This window comes from Puma concolor, chromosome C2 (genome assembly GCF_028749965.1).
Source record: "Puma concolor isolate L17-30 chromosome C2, mPumCon1.1.hap2, whole genome shotgun sequence".
NCBI lineage: Eukaryota > Metazoa > Chordata > Mammalia > Carnivora > Felidae > Puma > Puma concolor.
The window spans coordinates 154,779,100-154,802,168 of NC_141675.1; the positions used below are offsets into that span (position 1 = coordinate 154,779,100).

The 23,069-nt window shown below is 45.2% G+C and overlaps 1 protein-coding gene across 1 annotated transcript in view; it reads right to left on the bottom strand.

Annotated features, from left to right (window-relative positions):
- The window catches only part of DSCAM (DS cell adhesion molecule), a 759,677-nt gene that overhangs the window by 33,821 nt on the left and 702,787 nt on the right, over window positions 1-23,069 (bottom strand). Inside the window, exons 23-28 of the mRNA XM_086676008.1 lie at window positions 22,317-22,480; window positions 20,706-20,804; window positions 16,611-16,799; window positions 14,881-15,171; window positions 11,357-11,533; window positions 191-221 (exon numbers count right to left, since the gene is read on the bottom strand). Of these exons, the coding sequence (XP_086532134.1) occupies window positions 191-221; window positions 11,357-11,533; window positions 14,881-15,171; window positions 16,611-16,799; window positions 20,706-20,804; window positions 22,317-22,480 (951 nt within the window). The remainder of the gene's footprint in view (window positions 1-190; window positions 222-11,356; window positions 11,534-14,880; window positions 15,172-16,610; window positions 16,800-20,705; window positions 20,805-22,316; window positions 22,481-23,069) is intronic.

A 23,069-nucleotide genomic window follows, 5' to 3' on the forward strand; every position in this document is an offset into this window, starting at 1 on the left:
TACTATAATATTTGATATCTACATGTCTCCTGTTAGGCATAACATGGATATTTTGGTACACAGAATGGACTTTATATGTCACAAACAAAATGTGCCACCAATTTCAGACAATTATTTTAAAAACCATTAAAGCAACTTGGAAATTATTATTTTGAACTTGATATCTGAGAATGCTAGGTTTTGTTCTTACCTCATGAGCATTTCAGCCAAACTCTTTGCATCTGGGGAAAGAAAGTTAATATTAGTACATGATAAATAACTCACTGACATTCACTTAGGCATTTATGACAAATTTTCTACAGAATCAGATGACAATAGCCATTTTAAAATGTAATTGTATACATATCACTACTAAGAACCAAAAGTTTAATGGCTTCCTTATTTATTCTACATGACAGATTATATATATAGTATGTTATATATATAATATATATTACAAAAATATATATATTACAGAAAGTATAACACTCTGGGGCCATGAAAATTCTCAGACACCTGTTAAAGGTCTTCTTACGGTGAATTTATTTGCCACATTTTGAAAACCCAATTTTATTTTCAGTAGTCAGAAAACTAAGCTTGAAAATAATTTATGGAGCAAAAATTATATTCTTTTTGTAGCAAAATACCAAAATTTGAAAACTTAGGACACCATAGATCCCTTTAAAGAGGCATTATTATAGAGCTGTGAGTCCCTTAGATTGATCAAATAATTGTATAAATGGCATATCACTACATCTAGAAACTCAGATGTTTATTTCAAACTCCAAAGTAAAAATTTTCTTTATTTTTTTGTCTCTGAGGACATTGCTTGCCAAGACCTGGTTCCCACTCCTGACAAAAGCAATTCTGCCTAAAAATTATGTAGAAAAAAAATTCTATATTTTTGGTGGCATTGCTTTGAAATTCTCATTTCTCTTAAAATATAATTTTTCTTTTTACACATTTTGTCCTGGCAAAAATGAGTGTTTCCCTTCTTAGAATACAAAAACCTTCTTCGTGCTTTATTATTTTTTTTCATTGCTTTCTATAACGTCTTGATGTTAAATGTAGCGTTCAATGAACAGAACTTTCCGGAAATGGATGCAGCTATGTGACTGGCTGTATAGTGGAGAAAATACATATGTTGGAACACTTTTATCTCATCTTTTATCTTTTGGGGGCTGACATTTAAGTGCAATCACCGTCACGTTGGGAAGCAGCGTGGTATTACCAAGGGGCGTGGACAGTCACAGGGGTAACCACACGTGGGCTGGCACCCCCGGAAATCAAAGCTCAGTTCTTAAAGTCAGCTATGCCAGTTCCCACTGGAAGCCTCACAAGGGGACCCCGGTTTTATGCACAGATGGGTTCATTCTGGAAAAGGAAGCAGCTCCAGCTCCCTTCTACTCTTGCCCATATGGTGAAGCCAAGAAAGCAAAACAGCATTTAACTTCCTAGTTCGTGTCTTTCTCTGCGGAGACCAAGCAAATACGAGTTTCTTCTCTTCCTGAATGACTTAACACTTGCGAAGTCAATATATATATAATGTCAGAAGTGTGGGATTAATGAGCTCTATGTAACGGCCAAGCAGTGGCTAGCTCAATGGTGTAAAAGAAAAGGGGAAATTTCAAGGACCATGCTTTGCACTTCGGCTCGTGACTGGAAGGCAGCTCAGTCTCAGACGTCTTCGCACTGGACCGGGTGTCCTTGTTTTGCTCATCATCATCATTTTCTTTCTGTTCCTGAAGTCAGTGCAGTTTTCTGTCCCGTGACTTTTTCATACCCATGTGCAAGGAATTGCAGCATCCGGCCAAGTGGGAACAGAGCTCCCCTCAAATAACGACAAGCTCTGACCGCAAGTTCCCCTCATCTAAAATTAGCAGGCATCTTCGCTGGGGTTCAGCTGGTCCACAGCTGCAGGTGCCGTGAGGCATTTTGGCCCACGCTTCCCTGTGCTTATCATCTTAGAGCAGATCCATTTCTCTTTCTGCCTAGCTGCTATGTCCTCCTCCTGATTTCATCTGAAATTGTGGGGAAAACGACATTAACTGAAATTCACTTCTTGTGTGAGTTCACCTTTGAGAACCGCTGGTGGAGTTTTATGCCCAGTGATGGGGTCTGGACAGCACAGGTGGCACCAGCGACTGTCCATGAATGTCTTCTGGGAGTGGGCATGGGGTGGGCTGCAGTCATAACGGAGCACTAGGCATCTGCATTGTGCCAGTCTCTGCCTGGGGACTATGATGCCCTCCTTCAGAAACCAGGAAACAGACCCAGAACATGTTCAGTAATTTGTGGCAGCTGAGCAGGAATCCATAACCAATGTCATAACCACACTTATTTTCCATCACTAGCCTTCAGGTTCTTTATGCATAGAGCGGGATCTGTGTCATATCCTAAGGGACGCACAGAGGAAGAGACACCTAGTGTCAGCTGACTGAGGGGGATGGTAAGCTGGGGGACATGAGGTGAGGCCGTTCAAGGCCGATTTGGGATCAAGTTTGAGAGAGATGTCGGGGCTGAGTTGGGGTTCAGGGTCTTCTTCGTATAGGTGTAGGGACAGTGCAAAGAGATGATGAAACCTTTTGTTTAGTGGTGAGGAGAGAATCTGGGACAAATGACGAACATTTTTAAAATCATGAAATCATAGAATCTTAAGAGCATTAAAGACTCTCCAAGTCAGTCCCCCAGTAGATGTTTGCCTTCCTCCCACAGTATCTTGGGCAGATGTTAAAATGTGCCCGGCCACTAGGTGCTCCAGAGAGGGGTCGATGCTGTCACTGCTTGTACAGCGCCCTACCTCCTGCTCTCAGTTCTGACCCACTGTCTAGTTTGTTGATCTGTCACCCTCAACATGGCCCCAGGGGACCTTTATTTTTCCCTATCTTCTCAGTTTGAATCTCATTACTCATCTGCAGCCCTCTCCCTGGCCTTGCCACCTTCAGTGTCGCCGGTCTTCTAAGCGACATCCACCCAAAGGGTGATGGATTGGGAACACACCCCCTTACGGTGTCACACCTGTGCTTTGAAACTCTCCAAGGGACCTCCCTGCCAGTAGGACTCAGCGCAGAGCAAGAACCTTCGCACGCAGCTGCTCAGCTGTTTTCTCTGCCCTGCTGCCCCTTGCATCTGGCCTCCAGCACTCTCTCTAAGGCTCTCCCTCTTGCATTCACCGTAGACGCCATGACTTGGTCTGCAGACCCCATGACTTGGCTCCTGTAAGGCGTCCTCTGTCGTAGCACCACATGCAGATGTGACTTGCCCTGTGCACCCTCCCAAGCCCCCCAGGTGAAGTTGGTGCTTTGCTTTTCTGGACTTCATGCACCTCTGCACCACGGCCAATGCAGCCTTTGCCACCTTCACACGGTGGCTTCCTGTTCTCCATGTGCTGAGTCATTTTCCTCTCTAGGCTCAGCCCAGTCCCTGCTAGACGGTGCGTCCACACAAGCTTTCCCTGAGGATACGCTTAATTGTGGGAAACATCTTCCTGCTCTTGTGTTGAACTCCCTTGATGTAATTTCTGCCTGGATACAATGACGACACCTGGAGCCATTCCATTCAAAAGCCACGTGAATATCTCCGTGCAGCTGCGTGCCATCTGTCTCTTTTCCAAGTTGAAGTTTCTCATTTCCTCAATCCCTCCTCAGATGGCATAATTTCTACGTAATCCTCTACCTGGGACTCTCCTCTGTGAAAGACCTGTGCTTTCTTATTGTCCTTTATTAAGTGAGGCAGAGCACAGAAACTGCTTATGTTTTGATATTCTCTTTATCACACACCCGTGAGAACACAATGCTCATTATGTGTGTTGCAAATGAATGTTTACAACTTACAGAGAAGACTTTACAATTCTCCCCACTACATTTTATCTCTGGTTCCAGCCTTTCAAAATCTCTTAACATTTGGATTCTTCCCGTTAATACACTAGCTTTCTCTCTGGGAGAGTTGCCACATCAAAAATGGGCTCAGCCTGGTACTCCCTTATGCCCTGTCCAAATGCAAATGGGGTTTGTCTGGGCCTCGGCTGATCCCCATAATTTCTGATTGCTCACAAACCCTCCTTTCTACAACCTGCTTTATTTCAGTCTATAATTTCTAGAATTTGTTGTTTTTGCGAAGAGGTATGGAGTATGACTATTTTCCAACACCTCTAATTTCGATGGTTCAAAGATTATTCACAAAGATTTGGGGATTATGTCTGGAAATTTTTGTCCAGAACCCCAAGACATCATCCTTTGGGGTCTAAGGACCAGTGCCACGTGATACCCTTCCTAATATTTCCAGTGGGGAAAAAATCTTTCCTTTCAGTGTATTTTCATAGCATTTACTGGTGTCCACGGTATGTGGCTGATGATTCAGAATTTGTGTAATAGTTTGTTGTAAACATGGCTTCCTCCTTGTCATCAAGAGATCAGAACTATTATTTTATGCAGTAACCCCTCTTTTGCCCCCATAATACTAGAATATAGTAGATTTTGAAAGAAAAAATCAATTTAAATAATCAGGGGCTCTGATTACTTTCTCAAGCACCTTCTATCCTCCCTTCCTCCCTTTCCTCCTTCCTTCCTTCCCTCCCCTTCCTTCCCTCCCCTTTTTTCTCTCCCAGTCTTTCTTTCCCTCCCTGCCTCTCCCCTCCTATCCCCTTTCCCGTTCCCTCTCCCTCTTTCCATCCTTTCCTTCCTTTTTTATAATTCTTGTTCCACGTTTTATGGTTTGAATAGCACTCCTCCTGGTGCACATCAAAGCGAAGCAGACGCTGAGTCGTTCTTTCTACCTGCCATCTGTTAACATGAGAACATTATCTCAAGCCTTGTTCTCTTGCTAAACAGCCTCTTGTGTTGCCTGTCACATTTTTCCCCCCACAAATTTCAGCTCAATCTGAGATTTAGACTTTGTGACACCTTGCCTAAAGCCCTTTGCTACTCCTACATATCTATCCTTGGCTCTGTGTTTCCCTCTTACTCTTTTGGGTTGGGGCATGGAGAAATATGAAATATCATCAGGATGGTCTAATGATACTGAAACACAGAGGAAAGGGGCTCTAAAAAATAAGATTTGGTAACACTCTGAACATGCAAAGAAGGCTAGCAAATGGTAGCTGGAAGGAGAATTTGGTGATCAGAAGGTAACTGGTCATCTGCCTTCAGGAGAGCATTTGGAAGGTGGGGGTGGAAGTGAGACCGTGAGGATTCAGGAGCTAGTGAGAGGTGAGGCGTCTGAGTATAGAATCCCCTTTCAATAATCCAGTGAGGAAAAGCAGTAGAGAGAAGGGCATCAGGTAGAAGATGTGCAAACAAGAAAGAACATATATTTTTAAATATAGGGGAAGCTGGAAAGATAGTGAATATAGAGATAGAAAATGGATAAGTGAAATATTTTCAATAGGAAAAAATAAAATTATACAGTAGCTGTTGATTCTGTGTTAATGTATCTTTCTGACCTCAGGCTTCACTGATAACTCTTTCAAAGCCAACAATATTGATGCCAAGAAATTTCATGGCAAGAGAGCCGGGGTTAAGCAGCGGTGATCTGGGCGCTCTCGCTAGCTCGGTCCTGATACGTGATTTTGGACAAGTTCCTTTGTCACGTCGGCAAAACAGGGCATAATAACGTCAAGCTTATACTTAAGCTGTTTGCACCGCTGTGGAGAGACTAATACAAGGCATTTACAGAGGAGGAGGAAGGCAAAAAAGTGGAAAATATGAGTCCTCTGTTGATGCATGCACGATTCGGTTGGCTCTTGGGGAGAAGCGTCCCTGCTAGGTTACGAATATCACGGCGTGGTCTCGCCCAGTTCCCCTGTTCTTTTCGCAGACCACCGTTCCCACCGTGGGTCCGTGTGCCGCACGGAGGTTCTCATCCACTGGACAACACCACGAACGGTGAGTCAGGAGGGTTCACAGTGAGCATCAAGTGTGGCAGCTGTGCCCAGGGAGGGTCTGAGTTGCCTCCTGGTTTGTGTGCCCAGATGTTTTCTTATAGAGGAGAAATCCCACTCATAGCTACATGACCACACTTCTCATTTGTGAAGTTCTAGTTCGGCAAAATGGGACAAGCTCAGGTTCATGCTTCCGTGGGACAGTCCCTTGCACGCACCCACAAAAGCAAAAAACCAGCTTGGGAGCATCAGATTTTACCCAGCTTTACTATCTATCAAAAGTTCTTACTTGCAGGCTCCCTCACAACAATCTCCACCCTTCTGTGGCATTGAAATGGGTCTCATAAAGTAGCTATTTTTGCAAGGGCTATGAGCCTGCATTTATGTTTTTGCCAGATGACGAACAGGACTTCCAACCCTTGGCATGCTATGAAAGCTGACACAAAAGTCATGGCTAACTAAATATCTAAAAAAACAAAGCCATATATACTTGCAATCTGAGAAAACTGTAAGTACAAACATGGACCAAGTAGACCACCCAGGCGGGGCACAGCTCCAGGGCTGAGGCTACTGTCTCTCTCCTGCCGGCTCCCTCTCTGTCCCTCACTCCACGGGCTGCCCTTGGCTTGGCCCTGCCGCCATCCCAACGTTCCTTTGCTCCCCACTCTCTGATACAGAGGCCTCTTTTTACTCAATTCTCCTGTGGCAAATTTGGTGTTTTGAAAGAAGAGTTTTATTAAGAAATTAAGGTAAAAAAAAGAAAAAAAAGAAAGGAAGGAAGGAAGGAAGGAAGGAAGGAAGGAAGAGGAGGGAGGGAGGGAGGGAGGCAGGAAGGAAGGAAGGAAGGAAGGAAAGTAGGTAGGAGGCAAGCAAATCATAGGAATAAAGTTTCAGAGCACATGCTTCTGATCCCAAATAAACTGCAATTTGGGCATTTATTAGCTTGGTGATGACGTCTCTTTACTGCTCTTCCTTTAGATTATTAAAATTCAAGCTGACTTTTGTTCTTACAAAGGAGGAGAGTTCGAGCTCATTTGCAGAACAGATGAATGGAATGTCAGACCTCAGAAAATGATGACAATTCCTCATGCCCACCCCACCCCCCACCTTAAACTGTGCCCGTGTAGAACCATGAGGCCAGATTCCCTCTGGGAATGGCCTTCTGGAACTGATCTGTTTTTATAATATTAACCCATTTTAAAGCATGCTTAAAATAACTATGCTTCTGTTCAAAGGAAGAAAGGCATTTTGCCACAGAAGCATGGTCAAATTTGATATCCACTGTTTTTGTTTTTTTTTTTAATCTATAGCTTATTTGAAGTCCCGGAAGTAGCTCTTAGACTTGGCCTGTGAGTTGACCCGCACTGGCTGGTGTCAACATAACTTTGCCCCTTTTTGGGTAGACTCACACTAAAGGAGGTTTTTAGTGATATGGAGTCGATTACTTGATGTGGGAATCGCATTTTTACAAGGTTAGGGCTTCTGGGATCATGGGCCCAGCCAGGAATTTGTTCTGTAATCTTGCACTTGGAAAGACTTAGAAGTGGGGAAAAAATTAGGGTATGATTACATGCAAAAATGTGGCTTCTGGCCTCCTGGATAAGGTTACAGGTTTTTAAAAAATGTAGCACTTGTAGACAATTTAGACTTAGGAGGTCACTATGCTCTAAAATTGGGAAAGTTCTCAGGTAAGAAAAAATATAGGTTGGCTCAATTGCTTATATCCCATCTCCCTCCTTCCCTTCCTTCTTTCCTCCCTCCCTCCCTCCCTCCCTCCCTCCCTCCCTTCCCTCCCTCCATCTCCTTTCCTTTCCTTTCCTTTCCTTTCCTTTCCTTTCCTTTCCTTTCCTTTCCTTCCCTTCCCTGCTCTGCCCTGCCCTGCCCTGCCCTTTCCTTCCTTCACTTTTACATAAAGAACATTATGTTATATTCACCTAACTAGGTTGCTTGTCTACATGGTAAAGCATACTTTGCTTATAAACTTTTAGTAGTTTCTAAACATCAAACAAGGTCAACAATATGGAGGTGACCCTAAATAGTAACCCCCTAGAGTGTTCATTAAATCACAATATTTTCCTGTAATCTAAATTTTATTTCCAGTTTTGATCTTAATTGGTGGTTGCTCAAGCAACATCGACATATTATTAGAAGTGCCCTTATTTGGGGGCAGTAAAAATATTTTATGAAGCAACTCTTCTGTTGAATCTGTGAACACATTTGAACTCACTCTAATGCAGGCACAGGACCTGTGCCTTATGTGGGTCAGGTTGTAAGTGGGCGATTCTACTAATGAGCTCTGTTTAATAGGTAGGCACCTAGTACTTTAAGCTCTGGCTATAGTTTTCCTCTATGACTGAACTGGAAACATTTCATGTCATTAATTAATATTTCAGGAGCCCTGCCGGGCTGAAAGACAGATATTTTGGGGACAAGACCTGGCCTTTCACTAACAACTGCCCACCCCCTCCCCTATAACCCACGACACTTACTCTGTCCTTTTATGCTACACTTTTCACAGTTATAGGCAGATGTCTGTCTCTTGTAAGCCTTTACTCGCTGCCACTAGGGTGTCAGCTTCTACGGTTCTGGGATGGGGTTTTAGTCATCTTTTTTCCATCTGGGACCTGGTCAAACCCTTGTGATCAAACGGAAGTAATTAAAAAGAACATTTTACGTTGGTTTGAAAAGCAGTTACACCCAGCACGTGGTAGATAATGGTTCAAGAATGGTTTGTTGAATTCGATTTCCTTCTGTGCCTCCACATTAAAACTTGCCGTGACGGAGCAGGTAGAAGTGGGTGCCCAAGCCCTCTGTGTTCTTGCTGCCCTCTTGTCTGACTCTGGATCAGGAGGGCTTTACGAAGCGTGTACAAAATGCAAGATCGCAGTGACTTTTGTATTACGGCAGTCTACTTCTCTGAAACTCCTGTCTTCTCGGCATCTTGCATAAACACAGCCTCTTTGCCACGGCACTTATCTTCTTCCTGCTGAAACCTTTGTGTTGGCTCTGTTTTTTTTCTCAGGCATAAAGAAAACAAAACCGTTCCCGGGTAGCGAAAGGCTGTGCTCTCTCATGTGATGCATTGCTTTCTCTACCAAGATCCGCCACAAAATACTGGTGTCTAGAGGTAGAGATGCCAACAATAAAAATGCCAGTCCCTGGATATTTTCTGGCAGGAGTCCTTGCAAAACAATTACTAAATTACAAGGCATTGTTAAGAAGGAAAATAAAGGAAGCATGGGCCTGCCATCAGCCCAGCCCCATGCTTTGGGAAGAGCCAGCAGCGTCCTTAGCATCTTTGGAGACTGGGGTGCTTAAATTACAAGCAGCATAGGGTAAATTGAACTGGGCAAGAAGGAGAACACAATGGGGCCGGGGGAGAGCGGAACGATAAATTTGGTGGAGGGTCGTAGAATGCTGGGAAGGAGTGCCTTCACGTTTAATGCATTTGCTGCGGAACCCTCGTGGTCAAATAGAAATGACTAATCCGAAAATTTTACTGTGGGTCTTATAAGATGTGCCATGAACAATTCATAGCCTTCGAAATGCAGCTAGTTGGATTTGGCTGCCGAAACGCGACAAGGACAGACCTTTGCCGGTCTGTCAGTTATTGACTCCTCGATAACATTGTCCCCGAAGTCCAGAATGTGGGATTCTGTTTTCTGTGACAGGGTTATAGAAACATCCTTTCGGTATCTTAGTGATGAGCACTTGTGAAAAGAATCCAACACAGCTCCTTTTATCCTGGATTTCTCCAAATGTTAAGCAATACGTTGCTCTTAGAGAGCTCTTAGATGGCCTCCCGGTCTCTCCCCAGTTGGGATTAATTGCTCCCTCTTTTGTGCTTACGTAGGATTTGTTTGAAGCCCGATTTTAGCATTCGTGACATTTTTGTTCTTTTCCTGGTAGATGCTCATATGTCTGCCTCCTACGCTAAACCCAAAGTTCAGAAGGCTCTTTCTCTTCATCTTGATACATCAAGGCATCAAGCACAGTGCTTGGGATGTGGGGTTTACTAAGGTAAGCCTGCAAAATTAAGTAGGTGGTTAACGCCATTTAGAAAAGATATTTCCATGAGATCGACGGTTCATCTGAAATTTTATGGGGCTACAGGAGATTTAAGTGGAAGGGTTATTAACGTGTACACATGGAGTGCAACGTATTTCAGATATTTTAATTTGTCGGCAAGGTGGAAGCAACTTGAGGGGAAAATGTGTTAGGGTCACATAAAGAGGGATGCTTTTTTTTTTTTTTTTAATTTTTTTTTTCAACGTTTATTTATTTTTGGGACAGAGAGAGACAGAGCATGAACGGGGGAGGGGCAGAGAGAGAGGGAGACACAGAATCGGAAACAGGCTCCAGGCTCTGAGCCATCAGCCCAGAGCCCGACGCGGGGCTCGAACTCACGGACCGCGAGATCGTGACCTGGCTGAAGTCGGACGCCAACCGACTGCGCCACCCAGGCGCCCCAAGAGGGATGCTTTGCATAAGCGCAGACTGGAGAAAATATTACCACATGCTGCTGCTCTAATTGGATTATGGTCAACTGGAGCGCTTACGGAAGAGGGCAACGTTTTCCGTGCACATCAGCGCTGTCTGGGGACGTCACAGACTCGTACTGGGGACGGTGCTACTTGTTCCGCAGACGTGTCTTTGAGGAGCATGCGGGAGGCTGCGTGACATCACTCCACCCTGGACTGACATTAAAATGAGAACATCGTGTCCCCACATTCTATATAAAAAAAAGTGGCCTGCTTACATACCCTGACAGGTGAAAAGCCAAGGACTCAGATGCTCTTCCTGTAGGGGGTTGCATGTTTGAAAGGGCTCGCTGTCCTCACACCGCAGGGCAAGGGCAAGGACGGGCCCTCGGCCAGAAGCTGGAAATAGCTTCATCACCAGGACCTCCCGGAGTGGGACAGAGTAATAATGGGACCAGCCTGCGAACAATGGCTCTCGTCTGGCCTAGGCTCTTGTTTTCCATGGCTTTTTTGTTTTGTTTTGTTTTGTTTTTTTGTTTTTTTAGTTAGAGTGAAACTCTTACACTGGGCTTCAGCTCAAATTTCTAATTTGGGAGTGTGTGTCTTCTGCCTCACAATGCTTTACCACAAGCCCTCAATTTCCGCTTCCCAGCAATAAAACAGTTCTCACTGCCACAGCACATGCGATAGGGCTTTTTGAAAAGGAAGCCATAATTGACGGCATCGTTGGAATGGGCTGAGAATGAAAGCAAGCAGAGCTGCAAAACCATGAGAAAAAATATATATATATATTTTTTTGGCCTCCTGATGTCTAGGATTTAGGAGACCGGGGTGTGGCTGACCCTTGCTCAGTTTCTGATTGTGCGAGTGGTGACACGTGTGCAGCTTTCCTCCAAGGCTCTGCGGTCCTGCTGAAGGCACGTCACAGAGTCGGGCAGCTGGGGGACCTTCGCCGGGTTGCTGCCAGGCTGGCTGTCCAGCGACGGTGCGTGCGGGTGACCGCGGGGCCTCCACTCACCTCTCAGCCTCTTCAGCCTCTGCTCCCGCCGCCTCCTCCGCACCACCAGCAGGAGCACAAACAGAAGCAAGATCCCCACCAGGATACAGGAGATGGTCACCAGCATCTTGAGCCCCTCATTGGTCGTCAGCCCTTCTTCGCTTTGGACAACCGACTTAGTGAGTGGAGGGATTGTACCTGAAAGCAGGGCCATGGTGTTAGATGGCTATTAATGAAGACAGCATGGAGGAGGTTTTAGGGATGACGGTTACAAGAGGCGCGCTGTGTGATCCAGGGGTGTCCAGGGTGATGAGAGATGAGAGCAACTCTTTATCTAGGTCCTTGCTGATTTGTTTACTTTCTCACGCCCCTCCTCTGCCCAACTTTCAACTTATGCGGCAGCACATCAACTCGGGATCTGCACAAAGGGTGAAGCGCATTTCTTTGAAAGGAACTTCATTTTGCAACGTACTGCTGGGCGCAGGCCCTTGAAGACCACACTGTCCAGGCGAGGGGCTTTAAAAAGCCACATGCATCTACCTGGAATTGTCACCCTCAGGGCAACTGACGGAGGCTGTTTGAAAAGCTGCACATCAAAGAAGGAACAATAGGTCTGGCAAGTGGACAGGAGTCTGAAGGGAGACTGTACCAGCCACACTGGCTTAAAGAAGCTTAACATCCCTTTCTGTGGGGCTCTTCCCTTGCTTTTTATCACAGGCTTAAGACCAACTCTACTTTAGAAGCTCTCCTTTTAGGGTACAAGAGCTGTGGAAAAAGAGGAAGCATCCAGGTCCCCAAAGCAAGCTCCTTAATGATCAGGCATTATGATACAGTGTCATGAAATTTAAGTTACTTAGAATTATAAGGAAACGCCTAAGTAGACTGAACTCTGAGTTATTTCAAGCTGCTTTCTACGTAGAGCCTGAATACAATGGGTGCAGAGATTCAAACATACATCCTCACTTCATGGGGCATGCATTCTGGCACCTTCCATTATGTAAGACTCTCCAGCCCACTGTATTTTCCAGGTAAACCAAGGGCCAGGAAGTCAGGGGCTTAGGAAAAAATAATGCAAAGATAATGCAATTCGTCCCTCCACACCAATGGTCTTCAGCCTGCATTTCGTAAGTAGAGCAGGGATAACAGAATCCCAGTCCCCTATGCTATCTGCCGAGGCCAAGAAAAGGGTTCTTCCAACTGTGCAGTGTTTTTAGCTGGAAGCCCGAGTCTGGGATGCTCAGAACCCATGTAAGAGGATGCAGTGAAGATGGTCTGCAAAAGCAAGACGGCAGAAGGACACGTGCTACCGTTTGATTAAGGAAATGGCAGAAGAAAGAGTCAAAGAAAGAAAGGGAAGCATCTGAGGTCTGACTGGCACGGGTGTGAGGCTAATTGCCCACGTCCATTTCTCCAAAAATCAAAGGAAAACCTTCAGCCAGATATGACAAAAGAGATGTTGAAGCTATAGATCCATGGGATCAGTTCAAAGAAATCCATAATCCTTTTCAAGGAAAATATAAGTATGTATTTTTGTTTCCTACTGCGATAAAATTATTTCAGATTTCAGAAAATCAAATGTAGCTCACAGGACTTTTGCGTGATTGTAATCTAAGACCTCGGATGAAATGAGAGCATTGCTTTTTTTTAAATTTTTTTTTTTAGAAGACAAGCATTTAAAATCTGCACATTGCTTTGTAAGTTTGAATCATAGTTTCCAATTCTGCATGTGAGTGGTTTCTAATTCAAAGATTAGCGTGACCATATCGCCAATGTGCACGCCGAGGCCCAGTGCTCTGGCACGTCCACAGATTACAGAGAAGCGATTTGCCGGCATGTGATTATCTTAAGTCAATTACTGTAAGCCGATAATAAGAAGTACGCTTACTTAAGCGTAAATACTTACTTACTTTACTTACACGCTAAAATAAGAAGTACGCTTACCGCCCCAAAATGTACCTGCTAGCAGAGGGCTTTGGGGGAAGTCTTAAATACAAAGCAAGGTGTTTGGTACGCGAAAGTCCTTTATTTTGTAAGATCAAAGACTTAAACCATGTTGGAAGAGAAAGCCGATAGGAAGGGCTGCTCTCTGCCTGTGGGTGATGCTTGGAGACGGGACACCCTTGAACGACATCCCTTGCCTATAACTGAGGGCTGGTGTAACCAATGTCAGGAAGGCTTCCATCGCAGGGCCTTCTTATGTGCATGGTCTGGACTCCGTCTGAGGGGGACTTTGTGGAGAGATGGCCCCGGAAAGGAGACTTGGGGATAGGTTTACAGTGTTCTAGAGCAGGAAGAACTCGTTCTGGGCCATCTAGCACAGTCCACAGAAAATGGGCAAATGAGGATCCTAGCCCACGTCACCTTGTCAGCTTCCTTTCGTTGCTTCTGAGGGTCTGTGGGTTCACGGACACTCTGCTTAGGGCAGGATAGCCTCCACCCCAAAGAGGTTCTTGCTAGAGCTTTAATTAAGCAAGATCCCAAGTACACATGAGCAGAGGAGGGGACACCCTTTAGCCTGCCTAGTGATGAATAAAGCTTTGGGGTATTTGCTCCAGTATAGACTTTCTGGGCTAAGCCATCCAGCTCTGTGGTCTGACCTAATCAGTGGTGTTGGCCAGAAGGCTCAGAGGGGTGAGGGGGATGCTAAGCCAGGAGCTCCAAGCATCCTGATGAACTGTGGTGGGTCTTGTGATTGAGCTCCTAACTTACTCACTGCTTTTCCCTGAGTGAAAGTCACCACAAAGCTGCAGAAATCAGCACCCATATGCTGCTATTTAAGACTTTCTAAAGTTCCCTAACCACAGAGCAATCAATGACACACTACCTTTCAGCTTCACGGGGCTGGGCATTTGTTCAGATATCAGTAAATGGCCTTTGATACTAGTTGTAGGAAAAAGAAAAGGATAAAAACTTGTATCAGTTATTTTTGATTGACTAAACATCACAAGACACCTCGCCTGGTTTTCAGAAAGGCCATGTGAATTGCATGTGTGTGTGTGTGTGTGCAGGGGGGCGGGACACACACTAATATCTTACGACGCTATTCTATTTTCATCAGTGCCTCCGTTTCCATTCAGGGCCTGACATAAGCTCCTTTACCATGAAAACTGTTTCTGCGCATGCAATTTAAGGGCTAAATGAGAGCAAAGACGAAGTTATGTGGGTTGGGATGGGGTGGGGGAGGGGTGAGGAGACAACAAAGGCAGCGTTAGCTCACGGTCATTGACAAAGGCAGAGAACCACGTGTTCGGCAAGTGAACGTTAAGAATCCTTCAGCCCGAAGACAAATCACTCCTGCACCAAGATGCCCTAAGGAGATTCCCGTTGGCCCTCAGCCCCTTGTTTCTGGAACAGAGCCATGGTCACGTGAGTGCAGTCAACTAGGGAGCCTCACAGGGAGCCAACGGAATGGCCCTGACGCCTAAAGGGTTCTGTGGGCGCTGGTCGCCCCGTGCCAAGGATGAATGCCGAATGGGAGAGGGACAGTAAGCACATGCACACGTCCTGCGGCACAAACAGGAGGGCCATGAAGCCAGCCGGCTTACCGCCATCGTAGTTCAGCGTGGCGAAGTTGGCCTGCTTCTCCGCACAGCCGGCACTGTTGCAAACCCTCATCTGCAGCTCGTACCAGGTGGCTTCTTGAAGGTCGTACAAAATGTACGACTTGGAGAGAGAGGTCCGCTGAGCCGTGGTCCAGACCGTGGTCCCAAAGGGTCTGTACTCAAGTGTGAAGGAGGTGATGGGACAGCCGCCATCATTCCAGCCAATGAGGTTCAGCCTCACGCGTGTGGTGTTGATGCTGGCGAAGAGCTCTTGCTCCTTGGAGAACTGGGGCTCTGAGGGGGAAGGCACAGTGGGGGGGGTCAGCTCATGGGATACACCCATGAAGCCTGTCAGAGCAGTCACACAGCTTCTTTTGGCTGCCTTCCCCACCTGGGGGAGGAGTTCGGCCCAAGTCTGTATCATAGGCCACTTGCAATGTGTCCGCTATTTATAGGGACCTATGGACCAATGGGCAGTCTCCAACCATAATAACCTGGGTGTGAGAGGGAAAATTGTGTGGGTAGGGGTTATTTTTGTGTAACTTAGAGCTCTTGAAGAACAGTGCTATTTTCATGAATGCGTTTCCTTGAGTGGTTCTCTTTCTTTTCTTAATGTTTATTTATCTGAGAGAGAGAGAGAGCGTGTGCAAGAGAGTGCAGGGGAGGGGCAGAGAGAGAGAGAGAGAGAGGGAAAGAGAGAGAGTCCTAAGCAGGTTCCACACTCAGCACGGAGCCTGATGTGGGGCTCGATCTCACAACTGTGAGATCATGACCTGAGCCACAATCAAGAGTCAGGTGCTTAACCGACTGAGCCACCCAGGAGCCCCTCCTTGAGTGGTTCTGAAGGAATCAGTGTTGTGTATCGAGCTGACCTGTTTCTACTCTCATGCGGACAGATCTGACTCAAGAGAAGTCTAGTTGAATTTGGGAAGTGCAAGCAGGTATCCCTTGCTATCCAAGCACTTCCTGCTGGAGCCCAGAGCCTAATGGATATATTTCTGCATAAATCAATACCTCACCCTTTGAACCCTGGCCGCATCTTATCCGCAACTCTGGTGCCAGATCCAAAGAGCGCCTTTGTTTTCCCATCTCTACCTCTTTGCCATCCCGTGCACCAGATGGGAGTCAGATGTGAGGGGGAGCCACAAAGACTCTCTCTTCACTGCCTCACCTACACCCACGTGCCACTGTACCCCTCCTCTTACTGGTGTCCCCAGATTGCAATTACACCACTGAGTGTTGTTTTCCTCTTGGGGTTCATCTCCTCCAACGTCCATGTTTCAGATTAAAAACCAATTCACATTAAAGGTCAATAGTCTATCCCACTCACTTCCCACCTGAAAAGGCGGAGGCCTCTGAGGCAATGTGAAAAGTTCTGGATACAGGGGTCATGGGTGACTAAGGAAGAAGATCACACCAGAAGAAGGTGACAGGGCAAATGTCTTATTTCATGGCCACCCAGCCGGGGCACTTTATGTTGGCACCAAAGCCCTTGATCTTTAACTGCTACTCCTTTTCTCCACTGCAAATGAGATAATGAAAAAAGAGAACCAGGATATTCTCTGAAGACTGGCCACCTGTCTCATTGCACTGTAACACTTCCAGACCTGTTTCGGGAACCACAAGGTTCAAAGTCACAACCGAGTGTGCAAATATATGATGCATCTTTTGGGATTCCGATCCCCCATTCGATCTCGAAAACAGGAAATGTAGAAACCAGAAGGCATACGTACCTTTCCCCAGCGTTTTCGCTTCTATGATTTCACTTATGCGTCCTGGTCCCACTCCATTCTGCGCAGTAAGAGTGAACTTGTACCAAGTACCACACTTCAGGTTTTCCAGGCGGTAAGAGCGCTCACTTGGGCTGATTGGAAAACTTCCCCACTGCTCGCTGTTGTCCTCAGAGTACTGCAATATGTATCCTACAGAAAGCACGAGATATTTAAAAGAGCATTATTTCCGTTCTCCTAGAAGCTGGTGGACGTTTGCATTTTGTATGGGGTGAAAGTTCTCAGAATTCACACATCTTTGGAAGAGAACATCTGAAGTCTCCCTGATGCAGGAAATTGAACCTAGGCTAGGAGGAGTGCCATGATGATGTTTTCATTAGCAGTTAGGCCATACCCGACATTATTATAGTGTATCGCTAAGTGGGATCGTGAAAATAAAACCACTTTCTCCCCATTTCCTTTTAAATGGTGTAGTGGGGGCTCCTGCGTGGCTCGGTCAGTTAAGCATCCAACTTCGGCTCAGGTCATGATCTTACAGTTCGTGGGTTTGAGCCCCAGCTCGGAGCCTGGAGCCTGCTTGGGATTCTGTGTCTCCCTCTCTCTGGCCCTTCCCCCCTCGCAATCTGTCTTTCTCTTTCTCTCTCTCTTTCTCAGAAATAAAATACATCATTAAAAAAAAATTAAGAAAAAAAAAGGTGGCGCGGGCAGCAGGGAGTAGGCACGAAATCTCTAGACATCTGGCTTCAGAGCACACGTGCCTGAATCCTGGGCTGTCATCATGATCCGAAGCTGAATTATTTTCAAGAGAACCAAAGCTCTGGAAAAGCTGGGCCGATGTGATCAAGGGGGTAGGAATCTCATCCACGAACCCCTGCCCAGTCCACAACCACAAAGGGAACCAGCTCTAAATCCTGTAGCCATCCCAAGACTTCAACGGCAACCTGCCTCTCCTTGTCTGAAAAACCCTTCCAACAGTTCATCTCCACACTTGACCACTATTACCTGCACTCATACTAGCACGAACATCAACCTTCCATTTCTTGAGCGCTCACCATGTGCCATTCGGTGTCCTCACCCCGTTCCTTTCATTACCTCACCTGGACCTCTGAGACAGTGATTGTCTCCACAGTGAGATGAAGACTCTGAAGTCCACAGACGTTAGGGGACTATCCTAGAGCCCCATCAGTAAGATTCAAAACCCACCTCAGACTCCGAAGCCAGCACTCCTGGCCCTTGTGATCACCGAGGCATTCCTCTTTGGTTTGGCCTTCACCCCTGTTGCCCCAGCCAATTCCTGGGGTCAAACATGTCTGGTTTTCTCTGTCCCTGTCTCCTCCACGTTCATACCCCGACAACCCAGGTACCAGTCTGCCTGGTGCATGGTGCCTCCACACCAGTGGGCTTGTATCTTCCTCCAGCCCGTGGGGCTCCATTTTTAACACAGGCAAGACACTTCTCAGCTCCGCGCTACAGAGGTTCCTAACCCCACATTGGCAGCATTAAGTGTTTTGCAGACCTCCCACATGGAGGTCCCCTGTCCTCGATTCTTCCTTCTGGGGTCAGGATCTGCAACCTCCCTGTTCTTTGCTCCTTCCTTCCCCTCTGGTCCTCTGCATCCTTGGGGTCCCTCTTCCTTTCCCAGCCTTCTTTTTCTCTTTGAGGGTTCCTGTCTGCACCCCTCAAATCTCCTTCCGTACCTGACAGGTGGCTGAGGGTTTGTGTTCCCCATGCTCCCAACATCATTTCTTGGCTTCCCCTCCAGCCCTGCCCAAACCACCTCCTTGCTGCCCTGGACATAACCAGATACTTTCCTTCTAATTTCCTCCATCCAAATCACATCTGGGAAGATTTTATAACCCTTGGCACTGGGATCCCCTGTGCCAATGGCTTTGGCCACCACTGTGTTTCAGGGACCCCCATTTGTCTTTGTTTGGAAATTCTTCATTACTGAAATTGGCTTCATCTCCAAGACCTTCCACTCTGACACCTTCTGTACTACGTCTCCCCTGCTCCCACGCTTACAGAACCAGAACTTCATTTCATTTGAGATTGGGGTCCTAGAATCCCTTGAACTCTTTTACCTCAATGCCCCATTTTTTCCCCCAAAACAATGTTCTCTAACCAGGCTAGAATCTTCAGGAGGCCATTTTCACCAGGAACCTGGTTTTACTCACCCTTATGACTTCTGGCCACACTTACTGGGTCAGTCATCGGCTCTGGTAACCCGAGATCCACCTTTCCCCCCAGCTGTCCGGCACCACTTGAGGAAGTCATTAAACTGAAAACTGTGACCATCACAATTTGGGCTATTTATCTGCAGCTGGGGCCTCGTTCCCTCTTGGCAATGACTTTGTTGGTCTATTAATGACTCCCTGTGCATTCCACATGGCAGCTGTTACAAATCTTCCTCACTTCCCCACACTCCCTCAAAACCACAAACACATCCTCACTACCCAATAAGCCAAGTGGTATTTTTTTGAAGGGAAGATCCTCCCTTTCACTCAGTGGAGTGCTGATAAATGTTTAACAACTGGCTGTTCAAAAAGAAAGAAAGAAAGAGAGAGAGAGAGAGAGAGAGAAATAAAGGAAGGAAGAAAGGAAGGAAGGAAGAGAGAGAAAGAAAGGCAGAAAGAAAGGAAGAAAGAAAGAAAGAAAAAGAAATGAAGGAAGAAAGGAAGGAAGGAAGAAAGAGAAAGAAAGAAAGAAAGAAAGAAAGAAAGAAATGAAGGAAGAAAGAAAAGAAGGAAGAGAAAGAAAGAAAAAGAGAAAGAATGGAAGGAAGGAAGAGAAAGAAAGAAAAAGAGAAAGAAAGAAAGAAATGAAGGAAGAAAGAAAGGAAGGAAGAGAAAGAAAGAAAAAGAGAAAGAATGGAAGGAAGGAAGAGAAAGAAAGAAAGAAAGAGAGAGAGAAAGGAAGGAGGAAGGAAGGAAGAGAAAGAAAGAAAGGAAGAAAGAAAAAGAAATGAAGGAAGAAAGGAAGGAAGGAAGAAAGGAAGGAAGAGAAAGAAAGAAAGAAACAAAGAAATGAAAGAAGAAAGGAAGGAAGGAAGAGAAAGAAAGAAAAAGAGAAAGAAAAAGAATGGAAGGAAGGAAGGAAGGAAGAGAAAGAAAAAGAGAAAGAATGGAAGGAAGGAAGGAAGGAAGGAAGGAAGGAAGGAAGGAAGGAAGAGAAAGAGAAAGAGAAAGAAAGAAAGAAAGAAAGAAAGAAAGAAAGAAAGAAAGAAAGAAAGAAATGGAGCCCTGACCAGTAGCATTTCTGATTTCTGTGCTGTATAAAGATCCCCAGCCCGGGTATAGTCAGTAAGTGCAAGGTGCGGAAGAGATAAGACGGCTTGCTCTCGTGAGTTGGAAGGAGCTGACTCCAGCATCCCCCTGGTTTTGCCCTGAAATGGCCCCTATTTCCAATTGTCTGCTCCTTACTCAGAAGAAGGGATGGTCTCTGCTTTTGGAAATCCAAGCCGGCTACCCCCTCCCATGTGCTCTAGGACTAGCCCCCCACCCCTGTGCATCTTCAGTCTGTTCCTCCGGATTCTCTTCCTTTCCCGGGGCCACAGCTTGCTTAGAGTGATGCTCTCCCAACTTCACGCCAGCTAGAAATATCACGCTACTTTGTTCCTCAGGACAAACATCCTTTACTCTTTTCTGCTATGGACTAATTGCAAAAGCTTTGTGCAAATAGATCATTTCCCATATAAATTCTAGGTTCTCCATCTTTCCATGTTTTAGAAGTTAGAACAAAAACTGTGGTTATTTGAATGAATGATTGAGTACAAGAGTGAATGAATGACGGAGTGTTGACAACATGGGGAAGAAACAGTATGCAGAATCTTGGGGGAGAGATTACCAAATTCTTTCTTTCTCTTCTGCCTTTGTTAATCTTTCACTCAAATTGGATGCATAATGATAAATTTGTGAATGAGATGCCTTGGATGGATGAGGAGTTTCAGTACATACCATAAAAATAGATGTGTGGCTTGCTGTTTAGGTAGTGGGAGAATTAATTATAACTAACACATAACGATTACTTGATGAAGATGTGTCACTTGTTGGCCTGGGGATAATGACAATTAATGACTGTGGACAACCTACTGCTTATTACCTCTGATGGAACTGCCCCCATTGTCTCCAGGGAGCCACGAGAGGGTAATGGAAGAAGACGTTGTTTTGGACACTGTAAGCCGAGGCTGATCAGGTGGAACTAGATAGGGAACAGTTTTTAGGAAACAAGAATCAGTTTTTCACATCTTTCATCTGCTTTAACAGCCATTTACCAAATCATTTTTAACAACCATTTATTAAATAAGTGTTTTAGGGTGCCAAAATACGCAATTCACTTCTGTCAGAGTGTCTATTTAGTCGATGTCTTGGGTTAAAGAGATAGAGCAGACTGAATCTATTACTTAATGGAAAACTGCATTTCTACTTGGATTTATATCTAACACATTTCCGCTCGGATTCCTTGAATTTCTGAGTTGTTCGTCGCTGATTGAAATCTTCTTTCAACTTACTAAGGATGCATGCATTACTCTGAATTTCAGCCATGATTCAAGTGAGAAAGATAAGTGGCACCCACTTAGCTGTTCTGTTCTCAGGGAGGGGGAGGGGGAGGCGAGAATGGCTAGTGAGAAAAAGAACTGCAAAAATTTCCACTTTTTAAGCTACTCTTCCAAGATGTCACATACACACACACACACACACACACACACACACACACACACACCTCTGAAAATCAAAGGCGTGCCATTGAGTGGCTACACAAGAACTTGCATACTCATACAAGGTTTGAAGAATACATAACTTCCAACCAATGGACCTCAATATTCTTTTGGATCAGCACCGAAGACAGAACCATGGAAGAAATTCAGAATCATGTTATCCAAATGATATAGGAAGCTTCCCATAAAATGCCCATCTCTTTTCTTCTGAGAGAGGCCCATATATATTGAAGGTGGGGAAAACTGCAGATCGACTTTGCATCATTTTTTTAAAATATACTTGCTCTCTTTCCCTCGTCTCTCACTGAGGACAATACTAATTTTATTGTTACTTGCTGTGATTTATTAATGTGACACCACTTAAATCCAAAGAAGCATACCCTTTGATTTTCCTACTGATAAAGTATCACTGTGCAACCAAACCTGAACCCAGATGGTGACCACTTGGGATTTTACACCTGGCTTTAATTTGACCATCTTGGATTTGTCATGTACTTTTGGTGTCTGATATCAAGAAAAACCATATACGCTGTATTAAAAACCCCACTACATATTATAGCAGTTTGCTTAGTTGGAGTCCTTTTAATGTACATTGCATAGAAAAGTTTAGCCAATTAGCAGATAAAAGACCTCAATTTAGGCCTATCTTTTGTTTATGTCTTCTGGGTTACACTTCCACATATGTAAAGGAAGCCATGCAACTGGCGGACGTTATCAAGATGAACTTTCTCCGCGATGCAAAAATGTTAGTAAAAGATAATAACGATATATCTTTTATCCTTTTTATAGTGTTATCTTTGGGACGATGAACGTTTCTATTTTCTTTGATTGGCAGCATTCCATTTTCCAAAATGAGCATGCATTTATCTATTTTTGTACTAGAAAATAGCAATGAGCTCCTTAGAAAGGCTGATTTTTAGATCAGGTCGATGTGACTCTTTGCATATAGGCACGCATCTAAAGAAGCCGTTAAAAAGAGTCCCCCGGTTTGGTACCTTGTACTTGTAAATTTAAAATAATCTCATCTGATCCCCAGTTGTTATTGGCGATGCAGCTGTAATAGCCGGAGTCCTCCGCCTTCACGGTTCGGATAACGAAGCTCCCGTTGCTGAAGACGCTTCTCCGCCCATCAACCGTTACCAGGCTGGGTGTCCCGTTACTGCCTCACAGGAAGAAAAGGGCACAGATTAAAGAAATTACAATCCAAATTAGCTGAGACTGGGGAAAAGCATAAAGAGTCTTTTCTGAAGTAGATAACACATTTGGAACTAAACTGTGATTCTATGACATAAACAATCAAACGGCTGAATTTCGTTCTTTGTAAAAAAAAACAGGCTATGGTGGAAGTTAGCTCTGTGCCGGGGGCTTGGATTCTGGCTCTCACATCTGTCAGGGCCCATCACATCCCTAATGGGTGTCTCTCTCTCTCCTCCACCATGTACGCACGGCGACTTCCTCTTGTAAAAATTCCTTCTGGGACAGAAGTGCCATTTGGACCCAATCGCATAGGGACAACTAAATTTGAGGGTCTCTTGTAGATCTGCTTAAATTCACAGGTGTTGATGATTTTGACAACGAAAGTGGACTGTGGTCTCTCAAGAGGGTGATGAGTTGGTCTCAGTGTAAAGGGAGCTCCCTGTGATCATAACCATATCCACGGTGGCGACTGTCCAGTCACCTACGGTCACCCTCTCATCAGGCAGAATGCCTCTTGACCGTTGGGAGCTTATTCATTTCCTTGGATTAAG